This window comes from Oenanthe melanoleuca, chromosome 2, assembly GCF_029582105.1.
Source record: "Oenanthe melanoleuca isolate GR-GAL-2019-014 chromosome 2, OMel1.0, whole genome shotgun sequence".
In the NCBI taxonomy this organism is placed as follows: Eukaryota; Metazoa; Chordata; class Aves; order Passeriformes; family Muscicapidae; genus Oenanthe; species Oenanthe melanoleuca.
In genome coordinates, this window is record NC_079335.1 from 45846376 (window position 1) to 45873072 (window position 26697).

The 26697-nt window shown below is 37.7% G+C and overlaps 2 protein-coding genes across 3 annotated transcripts; both read right to left on the bottom strand.

The window, feature by feature from the left end:
* Window positions 1-4332: 4332 nt before the first annotated feature.
* LOC130249365 (histamine H3 receptor-like) lies at window positions 4333-10650 on the bottom strand. The gene is made up of 3 exons (XM_056484083.1): window positions 10368-10650; window positions 7793-7959; window positions 4333-5278 (listed from the first exon to the last, which is right to left on the bottom strand). The coding sequence occupies exons 1-3, from the start codon at window positions 10612-10614 to the stop codon at window positions 4484-4486; spliced, it is 1209 nt and encodes a 402-aa protein (XP_056340058.1). The 5' UTR covers window positions 10615-10650; the 3' UTR covers window positions 4333-4483.
* A 3259-nt stretch (window positions 10651-13909) lies between these two features.
* Window positions 13910-26674, bottom strand: IMPACT (impact RWD domain protein). Of its 2 annotated transcripts, XM_056485460.1 has the most exons (11): window positions 26506-26674; window positions 25580-25708; window positions 24811-24863; window positions 24462-24524; window positions 22340-22425; window positions 20622-20750; window positions 20238-20332; window positions 17929-18002; window positions 16323-16413; window positions 14363-14497; window positions 13910-14116 (listed from the first exon to the last, which is right to left on the bottom strand). In XM_056485460.1, exons 1-11 carry the CDS (start codon window positions 26539-26541, stop codon window positions 14045-14047), a joined length of 963 nt encoding a protein of 320 aa, XP_056341435.1. In that variant the 5' UTR covers window positions 26542-26674; the 3' UTR covers window positions 13910-14044. The 2 variants fall into 2 exon arrangements, with proteins under 2 accessions (XP_056341435.1, XP_056341436.1); XM_056485461.1 differs by lacking the exon at window positions 26506-26674 and having other exon boundaries at window positions 25569-25691.
* Window positions 26675-26697: the final 23 nt, after the last annotated feature.

A 26697-nucleotide genomic window follows, 5' to 3' on the forward strand; every position in this document is an offset into this window, starting at 1 on the left:
ACAAGGAAAGAGAGGGTGGGGAAGAAGTGGGGAGGAAAGATGCAGTGCTCTGCTACCCTATTGAGGAAAAAAGGGAACTATGTTGTAAAGAGTCATCAAAGCAAAAGGTGTAGTGCGACAGAAACAGAAGAGACCTCAGGAATGGTGAAAGGTGGCAATGTGACCCAGCTACCTTAGGTGTGTGTGCACAGCTGCAGCCTGGGAAGCACAGAGGAGGTACTAGAGCTTCCTGTGCAGTCACCAAGCCACACTTGACTTGGGTGACATTGTGGTGAGAGCACGTTGCAGAGCTCAGGGTGAGGGATCTGATGAAGTCTTCTTTAAGCACTTCAAGGAAGCTTCTGGACCACAGGAACTGCTTCTTATGTAGGACTTCAGCATTCATGGCCTCTGCTGGAAATGCAATCAGGTCCTAGCAGTGAACAAGGTTCCTGGAGGCTGTCAGGGGGAACTTTCAGATACGAGTCCTGCTTGGGCTAATGGGGGTGATGCACAGCTGAATCACCTGCTCAGTGGTAAAGAGGGGCTGTGTAGGGATGTGTTATCAGTGCCAGACTCAGATGCAGTGATGATGAGGTAGTGGAACTCAAGATCCTAAAGAGGATGAGGAAGGAAAGTAGCTGTGCAGACCATGGGCTTCAGGTGAGCAGATTTCCATTTAGGAAAGTGGTTTTGGGAATCATCCCATGAGAGGCAGATCCAAAAGACAAGAAGCCCAAGGAAGCTGCAGCATCTAAGGACCTCTAAGCAACATCCATGCACAAGAATAGTCCATGCCCGCTCTCAGAAAAGCAAGCAGATGTATCATGACAGTGGGTAACTCTGGAGACTACAATGCAAAAAGGCAGCATATGAAGAAATTTGAAGGAGGGACAGAATACAAAGGGGATACTTAGAAACGTTGCCTGGCCACATAAGAATGATGTTAAGAAAACAAAAGCTCACCAGGAGTTGATATTTGTAAAGGACATCAAGGACAACATTAAGAATTCCAGCCACCCCATTAACAGCAAAATGGTGAATTATGAGGATATAGGTACTTTGCTGGATGGGACCAGTGATCCAGTGACAGCAGGTGCATATAGGGTGGAGGAACCCAGTGCTTCCTTAGCTTCATTCCTCATTAACTAGGTCTCCCTTTCCTCCAGGCTTAGTAAGTGAGTTCAAGGATGAGAACTGCCACAAGCAGGTGAGAATAAAGAAGGATTACTTGAGGGGACTTGATCCATGGAGCCCACTGGACTGTCAAGAGAACCAGCTACCACCTTTGCAAGGCCACTTTCTATCCTATTAGAATGGTCGTGGAGATAAAGGGAGATTTCCAACAAATGAAGAAATGCAAGTGTTGAAACAATCTTCAAATGCTGCCACACAGACAAATGGTCAGATTGTCTTTATCCTTGGGAAAATAATGGACTGAGTCCTCTTGGAAGGCATTTCTGAGGACTTGGAGGAGAAGAAGGTGACTGGGAACAGTCAGCTGGACTTACCAAGGGTAAATCACACCTGAGCAACTTGGTTGTCTTCTTTGATAAAATTACTGGATTAGTGGACAAAGGGAATGTAGTAGTTTGCTTTTAAAATTAGGGAATAAATCAAATGTTGAAGTTTTAATCATAGTCCTGTGTGGCACTCAGGGGGAAATCTATATGGTTTTTCCTTTGGAAAATAAAGAACAGGGACATTAGAATAATCATTAGGGTTCAATATTTGTTCCAGAAATAAACAGAAAAAGATAACATAATTTCTTCCAACATTTATTTTTTATTTGTTGAGGGTTTTGTGGTTTTTTTATGTCTGAGAGGGTCAGATTATAAAAAACTGGTGTGGTTTGAGTTGAAGCCCACAAAGTCATATAGCCACTGTCACCATGTATTTAGAAGGCCTACTGAACATCTGCAAAGACAGTAGAAAATTGAAGGACATGAAATAGTAAAATTAATGAGTGACTTGTTAGACAAACCTGGGTTAGAAAACCTTTGGCAAGAAACATCCATTTGAGTGGGGGCATAAGAACAAATGCTGGAAAAGTATCTTACCATAACCCTGAAAAACATCTGATTTATGATTTACAAGGGAGAATATTTTTTATGCCACCCTGACCAAGACAGCTTTAAAGCTGTGGACACAGCAACCCCGTGCTGGACTTGCCCTGGGAGCACTAAGCAAAATTGTCAACAATTAGAAAAATACAACAAATTCTCTAGTACACAGGAGTGGTGTGACAAAACAGTTTGAACACTGTGTGTGTAAGACTAAAAAGCACTGATCTCTAGTAGCTTCACCATACTATGTTGTTTCAAGTTCACTGCAGATTGTGCTGCCTGGCAAATTCCCTAACTAGTTTTCTAACAATGCAAAATGTGGACTCAGTTTACCTAGTCAATAATTTTGTAGATTCATTTTCCAAAATGAGCAACAAATTCTTTAAGCACAAAATGCAAACTGAATTTTTATACTGAAAGCATAGAGATGGAAAAGCAAACAACTCAAACACATTTCTATCTTGGGCCTATCTTCAGTTTCTCCATTTAACAGATGTTTAGTACACCAGCTATTCTATAAATGTTTTAACTCTGTGTGTGTGTTTAGATTTTTTAAGCATCACAGAAAAACAAACCCCACAGAATCTATGCCAGCACTGCAGCTCATGACAGTAAAAACAGCTGTGCTGAATCAATGACCTCCTCCTGAAGCTGCATCTCTCTTAGTTATTAGGCTCACAATCCATAACTCTATCCATGTGAGGCAAGGAGGCATAGCAAGAATGAATGGTGAAAGATAATCTTCCAGCAGTGTGAAAACTGGCAAGAGAAGTCTTCAGTTCCAGATCTCTGAATAGAAAGAATTCTAGCTCTTCAAAGCCATCAACTTTTGTGCTATAATTAGGCTGCTTCCATGCATTTGAATTGTGTTTGCAAAGGAGTACTCTGTTATGGCAACACTTCTACAGCCAATTTCAAATTAGATTAAAAACTATTAAAGTTGTTCATTGTTCTGTGCATCAGATTTTGCTTTCCATATTTCATACATTTTTATATTTATAAACAAAGAGGAATAAAATTACATAAAAGGAGAGAAAAAAGGTGTAGCCAGCAATTCTCACTTACCCATCCATGAAAGCCTTCTTGGTGAGTTGCAACACTCAACACATGGTAAGAAAGTTTGGCACATGGAATGGGGTGTAATCAAGCTCCATTGCTTTCTCCAACACATCTAGTCCTTTCAGCACTGGATATTCAACAGCTTTGTTTCTTAAGAGCTGCTTAAGACATCTCTGTATCAGCTTCCAGACCTCTGTAAACCTCATTCTCAAGCAGTGAATATGGCCCTTGCTCCCTAATTGAAAAAATCCAGTTTGATATTTGTTCTGCGGCAGAAAAAACCCACATAATGTCTCAGTAATAGGACACAAAGAACTTATCTAGTATAGAAACCACTCTGTCAGATCAAATTTGTTCCAGCCATTTTGACGGAATATCTTTGCACTTGCAAAGCTTTACACCAGAGAGGCTATTGTCTATTCTCGCACAGCCAGCCAAAATCATAAATCCAGTATGAACTTAGCATTGCTTGCTCTGCTAATTCAACAGGAATGTGATCATGTGCCCAACCCTGGCCTACCTTTTAGGCAATCACATAGTGCACAGATCTGGCACTAAATATCATTTAAGCATGACCAAAGAGGCAGCCACTCTCAGGTGAAAAAACAGTACAGGTGAAAAGACTAGCTACCATTTATGTCTGACTCTTTTGATAACCAATCTCAAAATTCTCTTAGCATGGAAAAATTCATTCTCTGAAAATCATTCAGAATTACTAACTTATGTGTACTTTGTCCTGCAACACCAGGTATGACCTACATTAAAATTTGAAAAGGACAGATATGCCAGGTTAGACAGCGCATTCACTTGCTCACTATGGGGATTATAACAAGGAGAGGGCACTCTCTTGTCTTCATAATAGTTTATAAGATAAAAATATACTGCTTCTGTGAGTATTTTTACAATCTTTAAAAAAGGTAGCAGAATTGCTTCTTCCCTGATAGTTTTAGGTTCATAAATAGGACATAAATTTTACTTCAACACATACATGAATAGGTATCTCCCTCCAGTGACTCTCTATGGAGATAGCAATAGCAGAGTTCTTTCACAGTGCCAGCTCTACGTATTAAACAAAGGAAAGAGAAAAAAAAAGAAGGAAAAAAATATACCTCACACTCACAAATCAAGAGGACATCCAGCAAAGCTTGTTATTCTTTTCAATGCACTAGATAGTAATTAATCTGGCATCATACCAGCAAAACCAAAAATGAAATCCTGAAAATTAGAAATATCAGAGCAACTACATCACTCTGCTGCATTCTTAAACAATGTCATTAGTAAACAAATTTCTTTTCCCTCTATTTATGCCGACAATACATATGAAAAGGTATCACTAAATAACAGAGGAACCTTATCTGTAAGACATTTCTTTCACCTCTCTATAAAGAAGGTGTGTTACCAGATCTCAATGTTGCAAACTTTTTGGGACATAATATCTTCAGAAAAGCCATTCGAAACCTCATATGACAGAGAGGATAAAGAAATGGGTTCAGAGAGGAATTGAGCCACAAAAGCCAGAAGGTTGCTTCATACAGAGAGCTATGGATGCAGTTTTCTTGGCAGGCCCCACGGATAATCATTAATAAAGAGTATGGAGCCCAGCAAATGGCAAACACACAGACAATTATGGCAAGGGACTTTGCTATTTTCTTGTCCCGCTGCAGTTTTGATCCAGTCTTTGAAGAGAAGGAAGCAGAAAAGTTCCTTTTGAGAGCTGTAGAACTGGATTCTCTTCGAGATGGACCATTAGCCACCACTGCTGGTCTCCATGACCTCGTTAGTGAAGAAACACTGTCCTCTGCTTCTGAGGAAGGAGACGATGCCCCTGGCCTGGGCAGGCCACAAAACCTCCAGGACAGGCTGCTGCTCCTGGCAGACTCACAGTCCTGCACGCTGCCCCGCCGCTGGCGCCTCTGGATGTTGTGGAAGATGTGCATGTTGAAGTAGGTCACCAGGAGCAGCGGCACAAAGAACTCCAGGGTGGATGCACACAGCAGGAAGTACCAGTTGTGGAAGAACTCAGCGTAGCACTGATCCACAGGGACCACACTGTGTCCGGCCACGTGCTCCCAAAACAGGATGGCTGGGCAGTACAGGAGGAAGGCTAAGACCCAGATGGCCACCATCTTGATGGCAGGGCTGGACATTATTCCTTGCCGGGCTCTGTAAGATACCTGCAGGGGAAAAAGGACATGTCACATATTCAGACAATATTTTTGGAAATTATGTCAAAAAACTATACGTAATCAAGCCAAATATAGCATTTGTTTTGTATTTCCCCAGATACCTAGAATGTCATCACTATATAAGGTTCTTGCTTTCCTTACACTGCAGCTCTGATTTATTTTAATATTGGGCATAGGAGTGGAGCAGAAATTATGATGGCTAAACTATCATTTGGCTTCCAGGAATGAAAGGACATAGCTTGTTTCCACCACACAGTAAAGTAGCAATAAGGAATTGGTAAGGAAATGATTCATCAGCCCAAGCTCAGTAGAGAGTGAAAGCAGCTGTGGGAGTTCCTACATACCCAGCAAAAGTAGAAGCCTTCTATATTAGACAGGTTGCCATGTGAGACTGGTGAGACTGCAAATACCAGACAATATAATTTTTCAAACTGTTTCCTCTTGCCATAGCAGAAAAATCTATCCCAGATATATACTATAACATCCTCTGCCTTTTTGAAACACTCTATTTTAAAATCAGCTTTACCTTGTAAACTGTTAATTCCACTACTGAAAATCTTGGTGCTTTTATGTCTACCCAGACAGCATATTAAGAATTAAAATAAAATCATCCAAGGTTAGGAAATACAAGAACTAAGCCCACCCTGTAATACTCTTGGTCCCCTCATTCACAGCACAAGAAGATAAGTTAATGGAAAGCTGGACAATTTTATTTCCTCTATACTGTTCAACATTTTCCATCTCAGGCTTTCCTCAGAGCTGCTGCCTTCCTCATCAGCTTCCTATACTGTTCATTAGCAGAGCACCTGCATATACACAAATAATAATGAATGGCACCTTCACAGCCACACAGCATACAAATGGCATTGTCCCTATTTCACCAGCAAGTATCAGAGCAGTAGTGCAGGTTTATGCACATTGGTTTAGATTCTCTGTTTCAAATATCTGTAGCCTGAATATTCAGACTCCTCTACATCTTAAAGCATCACATTAGCTCTGTGCACAGCTCCAGGTCTGAGCAGCTCAATTCAGAGGCAGAAAACAGGAAGCTGGGCACAGCTTCACAAATTTTTAAGTCTACAGTGACTGGAACCTGGCCACAGGCTAGCTTTGCAGCAGAGGCAGAGGTGGATCCCAACTCTATGAGGAAGCATGGTGCCTTTTCTTTGGATAACAGCCCTGTTACATATTCCTAGACTCACTCCATCCTAATACCCTAAAGAAGAATACCAGAATGTGATCATGTTAATGAAGAACATCAGCAATGGCACAACAACATGGATCTCAGCTAGGTTACAGAGGCCCTTTTAATTTATATTATTCTTATTCTGAGCTCTGCAGCTTTGTTAATGTCTTAAATACAGGGGTTTTATACTGTACTCTTGAGTGTAAAAAAAAAAAAAAAAAGAAAACAAATCAGCAAAAACCAACTGTAAAAACGACACATTGTATCGGCACTTCCCAAATGAGAACCTCCCAGTCTAATATGAAACATGTCATTGAAGCAAGCAGACTCATCAGCCTGGAGAAGGCTTTGGGGTGACCTGACTACAGCCTTCCAGAAGGCTGAGTAAAAGCCCTTCCTGAAGGGCAGCTAAAGGTAGGACAAGGGGCAATGGCTTTAAACGAAAAGAAAGTAGGTTCAGATCAGCTATTAGAAAGAAATTCTTTACTGTGAGGATGGTGAGGCACTGGAACACAACAGAGACGTTGTGGATGCCCCATCCCTGGAAGTGTTCAAGGCCAGGTTGTATAGGGCTCTGAGCAACCTGGTCTAGGGGAAGACGTCCTTGCCCATGGCAGGGAGTTGGAACCAGGTAATCTTTAAGGTCTCTTCCAATCCAAACCATTCTCAGATTCTACAACCAAACACCAAGTAGAGTTTAGAAATGGTGAATGATAATATTTCTTACTTGATTCCTTGGATATATTCTGAAACAGAAGAATGACAACACTCAAGAAGCATCTCTTACCACTCCACAAATTTTGATTCGTTCTTCTTTTTGCTTCAATGGATCACTTTCCACTCAATTGTACATTGTCAGCATATGACAGTCACACCCTGCAGTAATTCAGATCCTCATCTGATCTTCACTCAGTCCATCTCACCGTCTCTTCAAACGCTCTTCTTTTACAAAATTTATCCAAGCCTAAGCACATCCTTCACTCAACCTAGTTTTCATCACCACCAACTCTTCTAATGGCCAAAGCCCAAATTCTCCACACACCTGCTGCCTCTTTCCCACCTGGACCTTGCCATCTCCTCTGTAGCGTAATTAAATAATTTCTAGTGCAGGTAGTACGAGGGTAACACTGAAATCATAGGCAAGGCAATGTCCCATCTCTAAGCCCCAATGCAACATTGAAGCATCATTATTTCTCTATTAAAAATTGGTACCAATAACAAAGCACCATTTAGCTTGAAGTATTCATTGTGAAACACACTGAATTTTACAGAAATCCCAACATATATAAAGCAATAAATAGAAATGTTACTCTTACAGCTTTTGTAACTGACAGGAAACGGTCGTAGCTGATAAGGACGATGTTAAACACTGAAGCTGTGCACACAAGATAGTCCATGACCAGCCAGAGCTTGCACAGGCTTCTTCCCAAGTGCCATGTCCCTGTCAGGGCATAAGGGATGTACAATGGCATACAGAACACACCTGTGAAAAGAAACCAAATACACACATCAGTCAGCACTGCACTGCATGAGAGCAGAGAAGTATTTCTGCAGTATCTGATAAAAGATTGATCAATACTGGCTGGAAATGCCACATGGAAGGCTTTGTATTATCCTGCAGCCAAAGAACCTTTACTACAAACTAGGTACTAGTAATGTTCTTATAATTAACACCTCTCTGAAAGGTGTATTGTGTTTATTGTGTTTCATTGTCACCTCTCCAATTAACACCACCTGATAAAGGAAGGAGCAGTTCACTGCTGTACCTGCTGAAGTGCTATCTGCTGGTATTGAAACAAACAAAAACATATTTCCCCCAATGTAATTCACTGTTTTCTATACAAATTATCCAGTTGCCATATTTCTATCCTCTTAGAAGCACATGTGTTGGAAAGTGCTCCAGAAGTTCACTTCTTATAGAAATACGAGTTTTGGACTAAAATTTTAAAACTATATGATCAAAAGGCTAACAAGAACAGCACAGTTAATTAAATACACCCAGCCTAACCTTTCTCCTCATCATAAATCTTGACAATAACCACCTTTCAAGGGCGAGCTGATAGTATATTATCTATGGAAACTCATCAGACCGTGGGAACACACAAATGACCCACCCAAACCCATTGCTACCTAAATTTAGGCTGTTAAATCCAAATGTGAAAATGCTGCAACAAAATGGAATGACTGCGTTTACAGAGCAATTGGCACTCAGTCTTTTGAGTAAAATATTACAGATTTTAGCATTCACATCAGGAAAAAAACTGTAGTTTCAACTTTAGATTTACTTCCTAATAGTGTGTACTCCTGTAACAGAGTATCTTGAGAGTTTCCATTTCCATAAAATTCTTACAGCTCATGTTGGTTTCCCTCAACTAAGAATCAGGAGTTCTCTATTCAAACCCAGCTATAGGTCAGAAGCACAGAGACAAAGCAAAAGTTGCTGAATGTCAAAAGCAGCTAGATTAGATATGTTACAAGAATAAGCAAATGATTCTGCAAGCTTTTAGCAATTTAGATCAAGAAGAAAGTAAGAATAACTTAGGCATACCCTGAATATAAATTGTTTAGGTACAAAAATACAAATCAGTTTGACTCTGAAGTCAAACCAAGGCAAAGCTTTTTAAAAAAATTATAATTAAAAACTAGACATTCAGGTAAACATAATATCACAAAACAAAAAATTATGGAAAGTAGGTACTGCTAAGTAAGCTATACTTCCTCCTTTGGCAGAGAATGTTATTTACTTTGTACTTCTCAGCTAGATGCTAGTATTTGTTCAGTATGATGCTAGATTGTGAGTCAGATGAGAGAATGTCAGTTTGTCCACTTGTTTTCTGCTCACTGCTCTGTTTTTTTGCAGTGCACTGTAACTGGAGAGCAGGGAGCAAGAGCTCTGCAGCACAACAAGGCAGAAATAAGTTGGAAGAAGACATCAAGCACATTCATGGAGGTATCAAAACATTATACAAGGAGATCTGGATATTACAAGGATAGGACTATTAGAAGCTGTACCCCTGACAGAACTCCTGGCACTGGAAAAAAATTTAAGAAAAGTTTTTTTCTTTTCTTTCAGGATATTTCCTACATGCATATGTAAAAAAAAAAAAAAAAATTAAATTGTTGTGATATGACAAGTCAGAACACAGATTTCATTAAATAGCCATAACTATTTAAAACCATCCTTCTACTCACTCAATAATTTAAACAAGGCTTTTAGGAAACACACCCAACACTTCACAGAATATTGCAATACTTCTGTCTCCAACTAAGCATCACACTCGTGTTTTAATTGTACTTTTTCTCAGTACAAGTTTCAAAACTAAACAAGTCCCTTTGTATAAATAAATATACATGTAGAATTAAACTTCTTAGAAATGGCCTTATTTGTAATTTTTATTTGCCTATACAAACACATTTTCCTAAGGTATTACTCTAGATAGAGCACATACAGCAAAATGCTTAAAATTAGTATTCATTGCTCTTTAGTCACAAACATCAGGTGATGATTTGTATTGTGTGACAGTAGAGTGAAATAGAAAACATTGACCACGTATGAAAGATCTGTCAGACAATATAGGCTGTATTTGATTAGACTATCTACATTTCAGCCAAAACTCTTTATAAACAACTCCTATTCTTTGTTAGTCCATAAAATTTCCACAGTAGCATTTTAACCTGCAGCACTAAACATTACCTGCTTACCTAACAAAGCATCCTTTATTTTCTGAAAAATAATAGGCACTTCGTGCAACTTTCACCATTTCTCATCTCTCCCCCAGACACAGCTGAGAAATAGCTCTATCAGAAGAAAACACACAGAAAATGAACACCAATGCTTCTCCTAAGACTCCTACTACACAACTAGCACACGGCTCCACAGCTCTGACTTACCCACTGCAAAGTCAGAAACAGCAAGATTCAGAAAGAAATAGTTACTCCGATGCCTGAGGTTTTTGTCCATGACAAAAGCAAGGATCACCAGGATGTTTCCAAGGATGGTCACCAGACTCAGCAGCACCATGAGGAGAGCCAGCAGCACCAGCACACCCAGTGAGAACTCAGAGCTTGGTGACAGGGTGGGCAAAGTCTCGTTACACGTCGCAGCCGCGTGCGGAATTTCGGCAGTGATGTTGTGCATGGTGGGTATCCAGGTCAGGCCAGCCTGGGAAGGAAGCTGTATCTGGCAAAGTTATCCAAAAGGTTAAGATTCATATGGAGTTAAAATAGGATGGGTCAAAAATCCAATAAGCATCCAAAAAAAAAGTCTCAGGAGGGAAAAAATGAAAAAGCCTTTGATGCTAGATAAATCTAGTTTTCCTAAGATTCTTTTAAAGCAAAATTCTAGCAGACTTCTGCTTAGGATACAGTTTTTTCAAGCTCCTCTTTTAAAATGCAAGCTCTTCTTTAAGCAACATGATTCTTATCTGTGGAGGTCAGGAGGTTGATTTGAGGTTCTCTCTTGCTTTCTTCCCTCCCTTCCTGATGTCTTTTGCTTGCTAGCATGATACACAACAACTTTTTCTAATTTATTTTTTTTCAAAATGTGTACATATCATAATGAGCATTTAAACTACTTTTCCATTTCATTCTTTTTTATCTGACATAGTTGCAATTCAGCAAGCCTTCAATCCCTCTCTATTTATATATTTTTTTCTGACAAAAGGCATGGTCAACTTTGTTGTTCTCCTTTTTGTGGATTCTGGGGCTGAAAACTGATATGATGTAAATAACCATACATACAGTTACTTACCAGAGCAGTTAAGCTGTAATGATCCAACCCTCAGAGATTAGTTCAAAACTCTCACTAAAATCAGTTTGAAAAATCTTAGCAGCAACTTCAGCGACTCATCACAATTGCCCCAGAACCAAGGAACCAAACACAGACTCCCTGAATGAAAATGAAAGCTTGGCAATTAACAAGGCTTTTCTTTCCACACTGGTGGGAAAAACTGTGTGTCTTCCACAACTGCTTGTATTTTGTATGAGAAATGAAGCCACTTGCAGAGAGCTGTGAGTATTCTGGAGTTGTAAAAATTCAATCATTTTTATCATGGGTTCTAAAAACACTTTGGTGTCTAATTCTAAATACTTTAATTTGAAAAACGTTGGCTGTCATGTCTTTGCTTCTGTTGTGGGAACAAATTCATTAGTGTTTGCCAAGTGCTTTTACTGAATGTTTGAATGGCAGTAGTACAAAAATGCAAAACTTTAAAATACTTTAAATACATGCAAAAACTTTAAATACATGCATTCACAGCATGTATGGACATCACTGGTTTGGCTTTGTGTTCAGGTACTGCAGAAAACATACTGTAGCACAACTACTAAGTGATAAAGGCTAATTTTCTGCTAGCCATACAGAGGCCTCAAAATGAAATTCAGCAGTTTTACTGCTTTTCTCATGAGAGCCAGCTGACTTTGCCACATGGCTTAAATCTCCTGGTGCTTTCCAGGAGTATATAGACGCCTCTCCCTCCCTCAATACTTGTTGTTGGATCTTAGATCTAATCTTGAAATCTTGAATACCCAACTTTTCCACACCACGCCTGGAAAGTCTATGTGTTGCAAGGCATCTACACATTGATAGGAGACTTAATTCATGAGCTTTTAGTAGAATTTTTCTACATGTGTGGCTATGACAATGATTAAATCAGTCTAGAACACATCTAGCTAGAAAAAATATTGAAGTAGCTACTAAACTGCTTCAATTTTTTACTGAAATAGACATGCTAGGCAATAAATGTATAGCAAAAATGTACACACCAAAAGGATCCACAAATAAATGTCTTTATCTTCCTTCTTTGCCCCACATTAAACACATACTAAACAGTAGTACCATCACCCTGAATCTCTTGCAATATGAAGAAATTACTAACAGTCAAGAATTAGTATGCTGCTGTAAGAAAGACAATTATCTTCACTTTTAAAAGTTAAGATTTTAAGAATCAAAATTTTCATATTTAAGCATGGAAGATTTCCAGATGCATACAGAACATTTAGAGGAAATGCTTGACAGAGAAACCACCAAGCAGTTCTTGAGAAGATATTCAGTTACTGAAGTACTCCAAACAGAGAGCAGAAATAAACTCTTGGTCTGTTCATTTAAGTTTGAGACACACAAAAAAAAAAAATCTTTCTGATACTACCTTGTAGGAAAATCTAATGCTGTAATGGCTAATCTGTGCTCAGCTGTACTCCTGATTCATTTTCAGAACAACAAAGCAAAACCAGGAAAATAAAATGATATGACAACAGAGTGGCCAAAAAGAAAAAAGCCACTATTCACCCTTTCCTGGTTATGTTTGATTCTTTGTTGACATATTTTTATGACAGTCCTTGGGGTATAAATTAATTCTATCATCCTTCTTTTCTTTTTTTCTTTTGCCAGGTAATGAAATTTGTAATTCTTCCACAGTGGGCAGTGTCTTATAAACCTTACAGTATTTGATAAAAATGGTTAAAACTGCTGCTTCAGTTTAGCATTAAAAATAATGTCCTTGCAGAATTTTAAAAGTGAAGAGTTGTTGTCAGACATTTTTGTAATCTCTTTCCCTTGTGGTTAAAAATGCTGCTTCAGTTTAACATTAAAAATAATGTCCCAGCAGAATTTAAAAAGTAAATAGTTGCTGTCAGACATTTTTCATAATCTCCTTCCTTTGTTGTATCTACTTCTTAGAATAAAGGAAGTTTAAACTTAGGAAATGCTTGCAAACAAAAATAGGAAGGGACTGTAACTTCTCTAACCAAAAGTGTCCACAAGACAGTTAGACAGCACTTCATGCTCTCTCTGAAAGAAATTATGTGAAAATAAAAATTCATCTCCCCTCTGATGGTCCATTTTCAGACATGTAAAAAAACGGGGATTCATTTTGCTCACTGACTGTATGGTCTATTTCACTGGTTCCTTTAATCATGCAACATGAAATTCTCGTATTTTCAACAGGCTCCTGCTGTACCTACAATCAGAGAACAATCCTCAAAGAAATTCTGCAGTGGTTTCATCACATTTCTTAGCTCACTGCCCATGTTCAGTCCTCCATGTGTCACCAAGTAGGCCCTATCTAGGATCTCATCAGTAACTGCACAGGCAGGACCAGACACTCCAAACACCACACTCGACCCCATGCTTTCCTTTCACAAAAGAGTATCTTGAACCTTGTAAGGGACCTGGTGCATGAATGACTCTAGGCCCACTCTCAGTACAACAAGCTACAGATTTCAGTTACTAATACAAGACACATATTTGAATCCAAGAATGGATAAGATTAGAAATCGTTTTCAATTAGTCAACTGCTATTTGGTGGGAAGAGGTGGAATGGTGCAACGGTTCCAGATGCTGCACTGTCCTCTAAGAAGGAGTTCACATGTGTAAGAAACAGAAAACTTGTGTCTAAGCTCTACTTCAGAGCAGCAGAACAAATCACAAAACAAGATGAAAATATAACTATGGCTTTACTGAATTATCTTCCAAATACAACAGTTCCACTCTATCAGATAAGGCAATAAGGTCCAGGGGGTTTTGTATAAATATGTGCAAAATAATTTTTTTAAAGTTTTTTTAAAATAAATTAGTGTTCTGTTCTTTTCTTGTTGTCCTTCCTTATCTTTTTGCTCTTTCCAGTTTGTCTAGATGATTCTTCCTGAAATGAAAAACAAGCATTTCAGAATTTAAAAACTGCTCTTGTAAACCACAAGTATTCTCCCAAGCTCACCCCTAAGAATTATTTTTAATATGAACAGTATTCATAGTTTACAGAGATTTGCGAAAATTTGGACTTGTTTATCCCTTCACACAGGTTGTATTACTTTTCTTCTGGCTTCACCTAACAGTGGAAAGTCACACAAGTTCACATGCAAGTCCTTCACTCTGGAGGGCAGAAACGTACCGTGGATGGCACATAGTCGTACTCCACAAGCACATTTCTTGCACAATTGTTTATATGTTTGAAACGATCTGGTCCCAGCAGAATACCTCCATACCAGCGGGACACCACAACTAACACGTTGTGGACGTTCAAAATCTGCGAATACAAGAAAGCAATGAAAGTTGTTATCTTTTCACTGAACCTGGTTTACTGCTGACACCAATTTGAAACATAAAAAAGGTCTATCTGCTACCTTGTATTTAAAAAAATTGCTGAGTTACATTTCTTATTCTTTGGTATGATCAATTATTACTCTGTCACTATAAACTGACTGTTTATTCACATTTTTGGAAGTGTTGGTGGATGAGACTAATAAAGCCAGGCTATAAGTCTTACACATATGGATACATAAAATGCCATAAGCTATTACTGTTAACATGTGCATGCATATGACTAATTTGAGCAATACTGTTAGAAGAGTCAATCATTTTTTGTGAAAACAGAAATATTCTTAGAATTTTAAAATGAAAAGGATTGGGGGCATGTTTTGTGACAGGCCTTTTCTACTCTACATTTATGTATTGGCCATAAAGTCCATGTATAACAACTGCTGACAGTAAACAGGATGGTACTAATCTAAAATACAGTTTCTTGTAGCCAGAAAGTGCTGTTTTGAAATGCTGGTCTTATCTGAAACAAGATTATTTTCTATTTAAAAAAACAAAAACAAAAACAACAACAACAAGACCACAACCAAAACCACAAAACTGTAAGTTCAGCAACAATAAATGTTTTAAATCACCTAATTTTCATACCCATATGTCATAAGAGCTCAAAACAAAACAAAAAAAAACCTACAAGATCTATGAACATCAAGAAATCAGCCCATAAATTACTTTTATCTTTTCCTATGGCTGAAAATAGAACTTTTCTCATCCTTATCTTATTATTCTTCAAGAACAGAAATATTCCCAGTAATTAGGATTGCAGATGGAAAATGCTGATCCATATAATTTACATACATTCACATTAGAAAGCGACATCCATGTTGTTTTCTAAACTGGATTTTTATGGAATATTAAGTGCCTAGACAGCTTTCAAAAGTATGTACTAACACACTATAACAACTATATTTTTTTTTTCAGAAAAAAAAGGAAATTTGGGGTGGGGGGAAAGAAAGTTTCCTGGAATAAGAGTGCAACATTTGAGCAAAAGAATATTCAAGCAAGAAAAGGACAGGAAAATAAAACTCCTGTCATAAAGGGAACACCAATCTAAAATAAAAATTTTATCTGCTCATATAGCTAAGTGACTAAGTGAGACACAGCATTAAGATGTACCCAGCTGCCTCCTGTAGTTGTGCCATTTTAATTATGGTTTTACTACAGCTTGAATCATCACCCAAAATTTATCAATCTCGACTTACTCACATTTAGTAACACCTTCGCCAAATACTATTTCAATACTTGAAGTCTACAATATATGTGGGTGTGACGGCTAAGGACCCAGAACAAGAAACAGCACAACAAAACAAACTAAATGATCAAAGCGACTTAACTCCTTCACTCCTTTTGCATTTGAAGTTCTACTCTGCAAGTTCTGTGTCTTTTTATTACACCTACTCAAGGGAACCACATGAAAGGCTATGCACAGGTCAGCTGTTTTACTGTTAGTCAGCTTCTCCCAAACTTCATCTTCTGTGTACCTTACACCACACAGGAAGCATAGGATTTAAAACTTAGTTATTCAAACTTATTCAAACTATTACTGCCACCTATGAAACATCACTTGTTTCTATGATCCAAGACTTGAAAGTGCTACAGTCTATGTAATTCCTTTCACCTTGAGAAAGCAATCATCTGGCTGGCTGCTAGCAGAGCAAAAATTAAAATAATCTTCAACAAGCTTACTTATATCATAGTTATTTCAAAAATCAATATAAATCCAAGATTTCCAAAAGCCAAAGAATAATTTCTACAACCTGCATAAGATGGAGAAGACGTCCACCTGCTGCTGTCTCTCCATCATCTTCACAATCCTGTAGGAAGGCCTGCTTATCTTCACAGTATATTCTAGAAAAAGAAATGAAAGAAAATAGATTTTAAAATGTCAATAAACAAATATTTCTACATGATTGATGAAGTCTCAGATATGCTTCACACATGTGAATATCAATTCTAATTCTCTACTAAACATATTTACATGACAACAAGATGAGGCATAGGGTAAACCACAAATGTTTATCTGTACAGTAGAACAAAGAAGCTTTTACACAGACTTCAGCTACTTCAGGTAAACTCCACTGATTACCAGTTTTAAGTCCCTAAACAGAAAATACCCAGGTTTTTAATAACTGCATCTAGCTGAAACAAACTCTTTCAGATACAGATTCAAATAATGGTATAAACCTAGAAGAACTTGGACAAAAACATTATGAATAATTAATTACGTCTGTATTTCAGCAGCAACATGAAACTATTACTGAAATTTGCCTTTGGATTCTCCATGTCATCTCCTTCCTTACGAGGCACTGCAGAAAACTTTTGGGTGTATTGTTTCATAAAAAAGACAGCAGCCCAGGTCTAATTTTCCAGAAGTAATGCTCAGAGGCCTACTGACCAGTAAGTTGGTTTGTTGCCAACTTAGTTCCTAACTTCTGAACTTAGTTACATGTGACACAATGAGAAAGAGGCTTCCAGTACTAGATGACAAAGAGGAAGCAGTAAGAATGTGCCGGTTTTTTTTTTTTTTTTTTTTTTTTTAAAGTGGATTTGGATAATATGAGTGAAGCCAGATCATCATCTGTAAGAACAGAAATGCCCTCATTACAGAAACTTTTTACTTAGGTAGAAGCTTTCACTTTTTGGTAAAATAAGCTTTCACTTGCTCTCATTTCATGTTTCATTAGGATTACACCAGGATGGGCATGAATGAATAAGCATCTGTACAGGCTTTTTTAGATGACTGGTTCCTACAGTTCCCCCCTTTTACTGTCACATTCCTCAGAAAACCTCCACTGCTATCTGGACTGAGACCAATTCATTTCACATAAGCTATGTTCACAAAAGTTGCCAGAGGCAGATGACTGCCAAACTCATTTTTACCTTTTTCTCATAATCCCTGAAGTTTCTCGTATTTCAGCTGAAACTTCATATGCCAGATATCTGCATCAGGCTTTCTGATTCCACTCTTATTTCAACTGAACATTTTCAGCTATTTCTAAATATAAGGTTGGGGGGGGAAAAAGAAGTTACTTCACCCAAAAAAAACACATTTAGTTCAGGATGATGTAGCATTTCCATGCTCAGACAGACTACAAAAGTACACCAATATATGTTCAAATCCACTTTTTTTTCTATTCCTAATGCTGCTTCACTGTCTTATTTCCTACTTTATGTTCTACTTTCTTGACCCCAAATTCAAAATAACACCTGCAACACCAACCATACAAATAAGAAACCTACTCCCTAAAGCAAGTAATTTCTTTTAATAGCAAGGAATTTAATAGGAAGGAACTTCTTTCTCATGTCCTGCACCCTTTTGTCAAAGAACACTAAAAAAAATTAAAATCACTATTTGTATCTCACCTGTATGCATATATGTTGTGGGTAGCACTTGCAATTTTCTTGTTCTCATATAATTTTTCAAGAACTCTTTTAACCTATAAAAACAACAGAAAAAAACTGTCCTTTTATAACAGGGATTTCATACATCCCTCTCAGTATCACTGCTAAACAAACATCTCCCTAGTACTACAATGAAGCAATTTTACGCTTCAACATAAAATGTTTGGTGTGATAACTCAAGAAGCAGCTTCTCAGCATTCTCATACTTGTTTTAAACTATTTTCCTGAGATACTGAAAACAACTTGTCCCTTGAATTTCTACATTGTGTATATTCATTTTATTGCTCAAGATGTCAAAGTGACAAATTTCTTTACTAAACAAACGACAGTGAGATCCAGAAAATATTTTTAGTCAGTGTTATGTATCAACTGCACCTGCTTACTTTCTTAACAATAAAGTTAAGCTGGAATAGAACACAACATACATATTCCCACTACATACTGCTTTTACTTATTTAAAAAAAACCATAATGTTTAGAAAGTTCTACTACATTTCAAGTTTTTTCTTTTCCCTCAAACATGCTTTTTCTCAGTTTCCATTCCCCAGAAAGAACAGTAAAAACAAACAAAAAAAATCCTACTAGTGGTCTGAAACTGTCAGTATTTCCCAAAAAACAGATATTCCCATCATGTCTATCTCTTTGCTCTTAAGAAATAGCAAATTCAAAACATTTACCAATATCAGTTCATCACAGGTTTCTAAGTAAACAAGCTAGCAATTGTAGAACCCTTCCAAATGGTCTGGCCAAAAGAAGAGCTTTTGATTATTAAGACATCATTTTAGTACATAATACAAAACATTACTTAAGTTGAGAAACCTTGGAAAAACAGGTCTGGCGAGTAAATTGCCTTCCATTCAAAAACAAATGTCTCAGAGGAGTAATCAATAGACATATTTAATATCTATATTAGCTATCCATATAGCTATACTATGCTATTTCCAATTCTTCTTGAAGAAATTCAACCAACAAAAATCACCCCACATGAAGATATCTTAATGAAAAATATCCTATTATTAATGGAGAATATTGCTTCAGATATCTATCTTCTCCTTACTTTGAACACTGAAGAAAGACAACTCATATTACTTAATACATTTAATAAACACGGATAGTAAGTTAAAACAATAAGTTTCAATACAGGGACTTACAGCACAAATATGAAAATTATCATCACTTTTGACATAACTTATTCCCCATCTACCAGGTTCCTGAGAATGTACTTTCAAGGTTAATTTTTGTGCTACAGCTGTATCTTCTTTAAGTGATTCTTTTATATATATATATATATAGTAAATGAACTCTGTTACTTTAGAAAGGGAAGAAATGGGAATCATTGGCTTAATGTACCATTTTAATTTTAAAATACTCTCACCCTTTTATCAAGATTTGTGAGTAAAGTTGTTCCTACATACACAAACCCCCAGATGAACGTACAGTGTACGTGAATTTGAAAGGTCAAAGTGCTCCAAAAGCACCAACTCTCATGTCTATACTAAGCAAATTATTGAGGGGGAAGAAAAAGCAAAAAAAAAAACTACAGACAACTACAAACATTACAGCTTTTGTATGGAGAAATCCTAAAAATGCTGTCGAGCTGTCAGTGTTTTTTCATAGCCACTGAGTATGTAGCAGACCTAGCTTACCTGGAACTTCCAGAATCACTTGACAATACCCCTTACAAAAAAATTTTTTTAAAAACTCTAAAATTGCATAAAAAGAGAAAAATCCTTTCAAGGTTTAACTCTGAGTTAGTAAAAGAAAAGAACAGTAGCTTCCACATAAAAAAGGCATGATCAAAGGAGGCTGATGGTAGCAGATGGAAAGTGTTGTACAAAAGCTCCAAACCCCTATTAATTAGGTCATGATAAAGATTTACTTATGCACAATCCAAGTGTGTCTTTCAACAGAATTTTTTTCTGAAGGAGGGAAAACATTTATAAACCCATTATAATTCCTTTTCCAGCTAACACACAATAGACTCAGTAACCTCCAAACATCTTATGATAAACTTGCCAACATCCAGAAGTCAAATTACAGTGTTCTTATTCTCTTACATATAATGCACATAGTGGTAAAGAACAGCAGGAAGAAGAGCTGTTATTTCACTATTCAGCTGATAGTGAAAGCAAGAAACCAATGACTACTCAGACAGTATCAGCCCAGAAAGATGCACAGACAGACAACATTTCTGGCAAATCCCAAGTATTCCAGCAATACTTTGTCAAGCTCAAAGTACAGGCAAAAAAAGAACAACTGATCTTTACTAACTTGTCTGGTTGTCACCACTGGAGCCAAATGTGCCTGGAAAGTGCTCCTTCGATCTGTGATTGGGTTTCCATGATGTATGGGGGGCAGTTCTTCATCTATGGGTCACAAACAAGGGAGTGTTTCTTTTCTTTTAAGAGCACAGAAACAATGCATGTGGCTACAAAAGTAAAGAATGTCTCAACTTTAACAAAAGGGACTTGTTAAAGTGAAGTACAGAAAATAACATACAAACCCACCAAAAATATATTGTACTTTTAATGACTGTAACTAAACTTTATTATAGTTCTATTGTCACTAATTGTATTCTAAAGCTGAGTAGAAAAGCAGAATCTTCAGGCCTCTTTTAAACTGTTTCAACAGAATTAAATAGAGCGTATTTTTTACCTTCCTGATTCTCAGATGTCATGAAGTTTAACATTTTAATTTGATCTTCCTGAATGGGCTGATAGTCTAGGAGAAAATCATCTCCATCATCTTCATCAACTTCTTCAGTGGTTTTCTTAATATCTGGTTCTATTAAGATACAAGTAGTAGAATTTATTACACATTTTTTGCAAGACAAGTAAAACTAAATTTCAAACTTTTTCTCAAAAGTCTCTGGCTTCTCAGTTCAAAACAGTTTGACATTAAAAATTATTAAATGCAGAATAGTAACACTAATTACAACAAAATCTGAAAGCACTCAGCTCAGTATTAACTTAAAACTTCCTGAGGATTAAAAATAAAATACTCATACTATGGGATCCTTCCAGAAGATCATCTGTTTCAACACTAAGTAACAGTATTTCTAAGGGAAAAAAAAAAGTTTACTATTTCCATTAAACATTCAAAACATTACCTTTAATCTGAATTTAAAGATTAAATTAAGCTGATGTTTCACAAAAACTCTAGTCATTACTGGTCATTTGGGGGAAAAGGTAGAGCTGTTGCTCAAAGCTACTTCATGAGGGCATAAAATTATCAGATTTGAAACATCTCTCTCAACATGCTTCAACTATTCTGGGATTCCAAAAATCCTGTTTTCCCTCATGCATAGAATGTCCAAAAACTAATAGTCAATTACAAAGGAGGAAATAAACACGGTTCTGACATCTGGATTTCGAGATAAATTAATACATCACAGTTTCATTCCTATTTAAAGGGCCTATAATGTGCTTATGATGCAGGTTTTATAATATATGTATTTTCAGAGGGGTAATAAAGCATGTTCAAAATTGGAAGCCATAGGGTTGTGGTCAAAATACCCAAACTTCCAATATTGTCAGTAAACTTTTCACTTCTCAGTGTCCACTCTTTAAGTCACATCAATGAAAAATCACTTCTCCAATGTCTGTGATGTAGTAACAAAATGCACAGTTTATTGAAAGACTAACACTAGACCTTACCATGAAACAACACTTAAAATGAATTCTTTTTTCTTTGGACTTTTATTTCTCAGAGGACAAAGATAACACCCCTGACAGAGAAAAGTAGTTCTGTCTCCTTTTGCCTGCTGTATGCCCATGCCACTCACACATTTCACAGCAGTTTAGCATTTTAATGCAAAAAAACCCCCACCATTTTTTGAGAGCAACTGTGTATTTACACAAGCTCTGTAAGAATAACAGCAGAAGAATCACTGCACCTCTTCTGATGACCTATTTCTCATCCCAATACAGTAAAATCAGTGGAAGGACAGAAAAATAAAATGATGGAATACTTGGTCATTTATCTGCATAGTCCACTGAAGTTTATCTTCTCTTGAATCCCAGTCCTTCAACAGTGCACTCAACACCAGAAATTAATTAATGGTATGAATAATTCCTCTGCAGAACAGAGGGCAATGCATAATGCACCTGTGGGCAGCACAGTCCTTTGCATGCAAGTAATTCCATTCCTAAGAGAATGTTCTTGTTCCAGTTCAGAGGCTACCCCCACCTTCTTTTCCCTATTGCTTTTTAGAAAGGGACACTGACACTGTAAAACAGTAAGCCTTGACACAGGAGACTGTTCTCTGATATTTAGATCCAGCTCAAAAGTGGGTATAAACTAATTTGTACTGCAATCTTGCTTTGCAGTGGAAGAAGAAGGAAAACAAAAACTCCACGTATTTTCTGAAGTACCTGGATCTGAAGACTGTGCTTTTTCTACCAGAACTTCTCGTATCTTCTCCACCCATAAATACAGTATACTTTCACCAAGGTTCTGTCTGGAAGCAAAAGGTCATGGAAAATGAAGAATCACTTTTGCAAATTTCACTTGGAAAGTACATAAAAAACCATACAGATTTCAGACACACAGAAATCAAACATAAGCTAGTGAGATAAAGAGCTTAGGCAGGCTTGTGTAAAGTTCTGTCTCAGGAGCTCACTGGGTAAAAAAATGTATCAGTGGACTATGATAGTAGATTAGTAGATCAGTGGAGCATTGGAGTGAAATAATACAATTTGGGTAATAGGCAGTGCTATAGGAGAGGGAGATCAAGATTTAGGCCCAGGAGGCTTCACTCAGAGGGAACAGGTGTGTACTAAGGTACTGAGAGAGGATGGAATGAATACATTTTACATACGCATGTTAGGAATTAATAAATGGTTCCTTTATGTGCAGCAGGATCCAAACAACTCAAAAACATTTCAAACAGTTAAAATGGTTATGAACTGTGTATGTTTGTCTAAGAAATAAACCAAAGATTTAGGCTGTAGATACCTCATGGTTTCTCATTAGTTTTATTCTTACTGCCACCATCTGGGCACCAGGTAAGTAAAAAAACTTTGCTTAATGTATATAGCACTACTGCTGGAAACAATCAAATTCAAATAAACATACATCTTTTAAGGAAAATATTCAAACAAAAATAAGGATTTTATGAACTTGTAGCTCAGATTTCAAAATCCAGACAGACTCCAGAACAATTCATCACCTGGATTTCACACTGTTTATCGTACAGAAGCAGTGCTTTAACACCTGAAGACAATTCTTTTAGTGATGGAATGAGAGAGATTAGAAAAGAAATAAAAATTCCTCGTTTTACAAAAGTAAACAGCAACTTGTCCAATTATCATCCAATTACAGTTTCTGAATAGTTGCAAATTACCTTGTGTCTCCCAAAACAGACTTGTGATCTATAATTATCCATTTTTTCCACAGAGATTGACAGTAAAGTTCATGTTGGTTTAGACTGCAGACCTATGTAACTTAGATCCCTAGGGACTAGAAACCTGGTCAAGCACAATGTAAATGTTGCAGAGTATCTCTGTTCATCAGACAATCATTTAGACATTGAATAGATAAAACAATTTCACAAATACTGTGCACATCAGTGATTACTCCAGGTTTTTAAACTGTTTAAAATTACCTAAAGATACATACATCTATGGCCTAAAGTACAAACAGTTTGACTTCCTGCTGAACAAACAGAAGTGAGAGAAGACCAGCAGGGCTCTGACCAGCAGCTGATATCGACTGAAGGGGCTGAACCAGCACAATTTGACAGCCTATAGGACTGCACAGGAGGAGCAAAAAAAGAACCAGCAGCTCTACCTGTGGTAGAGACTCCATCAAACCCTTTCAATCTGGACAGCATTAAGGAGAGCCTCTGTTCTTTTTGCTCCACTGAACAACTGTGGTGAATATGATCACACAGAACTTTTCACTTACAATCCTTGTGCATTTTTAACACTTCAAATTAAATTTTACGTGCTTAAATGATCTGTTGCTTAATTAGCTAAGAAACCCAGTTAACCAAAGTAAAAAAACCCTTATGCTAAGTGCTCTCTTCTTTACAGCATTAAAAAACCATTACTTATGCAAGATGCTCAAATTTCACTGTCTGGGGCATGATTGTGCTTCCTTATGTTTTTATTTTATTTATTTTATATAATCTTTGGGACCTAAAAGAAATAAACAAACCATACAAAACTACTACATTTTCTACCCCACTTTCATAGCAATTCAAAATCATGTAATTTGAGCACTTCTAAATGCTGTTTATTCTCATGCATCCATTATGCCTTGTAGTTAGCTGCCCACTGTGATAATAAACATGATGTTCCAGATTCCAGTTAAGAGATTCTGCATGTGTTTATTTTAAAACCAACTTATCCCTTAGCTTTTAAGAAAAATGCCACTTATGCTCCAAGACAACCAAATGTTTTCACATCCTGTGTTTTAACATTCAAGTGCAGAACAGATAGAAACTGAAAATACTTTGTTTCCTTTTACTATATTCCACAGTCTCAAACTTACAGATATATTTCTTCCAAGCTATTTGCTAGTTCTGTATAATCTTGTCCTCGAAGCCAAGGGGCACTAGAATGAAAAGAAATGCAATGAAAATTGTGCTATATGCTGCTTCCAACATTCCCAAATAAATGTTATCAACACCTCGAAAATATAACTTTGCCAGCCATCAAGATTCCAGCTGTAAACATCTTGGAAAAAGCACAATAAAGAATAGAATATCCTTGCTGGAAACATCCCCCATCACTGCTGTACTTTAATTCAAGGAGTATTTTAACTAAACTTCCACTTACAGGTAAAGAATTAACAGTGTCAATTCATAAAACACAAATGCTTGCAAGAAAATTTCACCTACTTTAGTTGATAAATAGGTGGCTCTGCAGTTGGATATCCTGGTGGCAAAATCACCTGAAAGAAATCCAGGATATGCATTCATTGGACTACCCTCAGCTAGATGAGCTTTTCTGAAAAACTCTTTTATGTCAAGCACCAGGACTACAATTAGTGTTACAAACAAAGAAAACAGTTGGGTATGTTGTTACAGAATTATAAGAGCAACTGAATATCTGCATTTAAAATTCTAATAATGGTAATGCATACAGTTACATTTTATGGGGCAATTTATAAGGATGCAAAATAAAGTACAGAAAAAAACTGAAAGAAGCTGCACACATGGTTACTGGACTTAAATATGTGCCATCCTTCCCTAAGCAGACACTTCCATGTTTCTTACACTAAACAGACTTATTGCTTTCAGTTCTGAAAACATAAAGTAAGGAGTGGGATCCTAATTTCATTTTGTCTCTACATTTTCCAGAAAGCAAATCTAGATGTAACTGCAGTAGATTCACTGAAGCACAAAGTCAATGTAAAAGTATTTCAGAAATCAGTCTTTAGTGAAATACACTGAAATGCATTGGTCAGGTGTGGAATTAGGATATGCAACTACTGAATAAATCACAAGCACACCAATGTGTTACAGGAACAATCACTGAAAAGTCTTATCACAGACCCCAAACCAAAAGCTTCTTAATCATCTGAGTAGATAATAAACCATTTTAAAGGGTTTCACCTGCATCAGTCCAACTGCAAAATTTGTGCTAAACTTCTTACCACCACTATACCTGCAAACACAGGGTCCATTTTGGTTGATCCAGACAGTCACTAATCTTAATGCAATAGATTTTTTCATCTTCATCAACAACACACCAATCATCACCATAGATCGATGAAAGGGCTTCAATTTCATCAATCTAAAAAAAAAAAAAAAAGAAAAAAACTAAAGTAAATACCCAACACCATAAAACCCACTCATCTTTCCATCTTTTTTAAGCCTTGCTCTTCTACAACTCATTGACAGATATGACAAGATTCACTGCACTGGAAGGCTTTAAGTATTGGGGATCCAGTCCTGATTCACAGAACTTCAAGCAAGTCAGGGGAGGTTTAAGTTGCACATTAGGAAGAATTTCTTCACAAAAGGGGTGATTAGACATTAGAACGGGCTGCCCAGGGAGGTGCTGGAGTCACTGTGCCCGGAGGTGTTAAAGGAAAGACTGGACGTGGCACTCGGTGCCCCGGTCTAGTTAACACGGTGATCTTCGGTCACAGGCTGGACTCGATGATCTCAGAAGTACTTTCCAACCGAACTGACCGTGATTTTGTAAGTAACCTTTGCTCAGTTCTCACACACACACAACAGCTTTAGAATTTCTGAGGACAATCCTATCATCTCAGCAGTGACAAGGCGAGCAAAGTGACAGGTAGCAGATACCAATACTTTCCCTGTAGCTCCAGTCTGGGGCTGCTCCTGGCTAGGTGGGACCCCGGCAGGGGAAAGACCCCGAGGGCTCGGCACTAAGCTCTTCCTGAGGAAGAGTGGATACTCGGCAAATTCCCTTAAAGAAAAACCGGGGAAGTGTCTGCCACCTAGAAATGAAACACCTGAAGTGGGCCGGCGGTGCAGCCGTGCCACAGCGGGCACGGAGCCGCTGAGGGCCCGGGGCTCCCCAGGAGCCTCCTCAAGTCACCGCTTTCCTCCGCCGCTCACCTGCTGCTGGGCCCTCTCCGTGTCACTAGCCGCCATCGGAACCGAGGGAAGGAGGAGAAGAAGGAGAAGAAGGAGGAGGAGGAGGAGGAGGAGGAGGAGCAGGAGGAAGGGAAGGAAAAGGAGAGAGGAGCAGAGGAGCAGCGCGGCGCCGGGCGCTGTGCGCAGCCGTGGCGGTGACGCGCGGCCCTCCCT

Coding starts and splice junctions, on each gene's coding strand:
- LOC130249365 (XM_056484083.1), bottom strand. CDS start 10,614: ATGCACAACATCACTGCCGAAATTCCGCACGCGGCTGCGACGTGTAAC. Junction 7,960..10,367: donor TGTTTCTGACTTTGCAGTGG/GTAAGTCAGAGC, acceptor TTCTTTTCACAG/GTGTGTTCTGTATGCCATTG. Junction 5,279..7,792: donor TCCTGTCAGTTACAAAAGCT/GTAAGAGTAACA, acceptor TTTCCCCTGCAG/GTATCTTACAGAGCCCGGCA.
- IMPACT (XM_056485460.1), bottom strand. CDS start 26,541: ATGGCGGCTAGTGACACGGAGAGGGCCCAGCAGCAG. Junction 22,426..24,461: donor AGCTTGGAAGAAATATATCT/GTAAGTTTGAGA, acceptor TTTTGCTTCCAG/ACAGAACCTTGGTGAAAGTA. Junction 14,498..16,322: donor GTCTTCTCCATCTTATGCAG/GTTGTAGAAATT, acceptor TTGTATTCGCAG/ATTTTGAACGTCCACAACGT.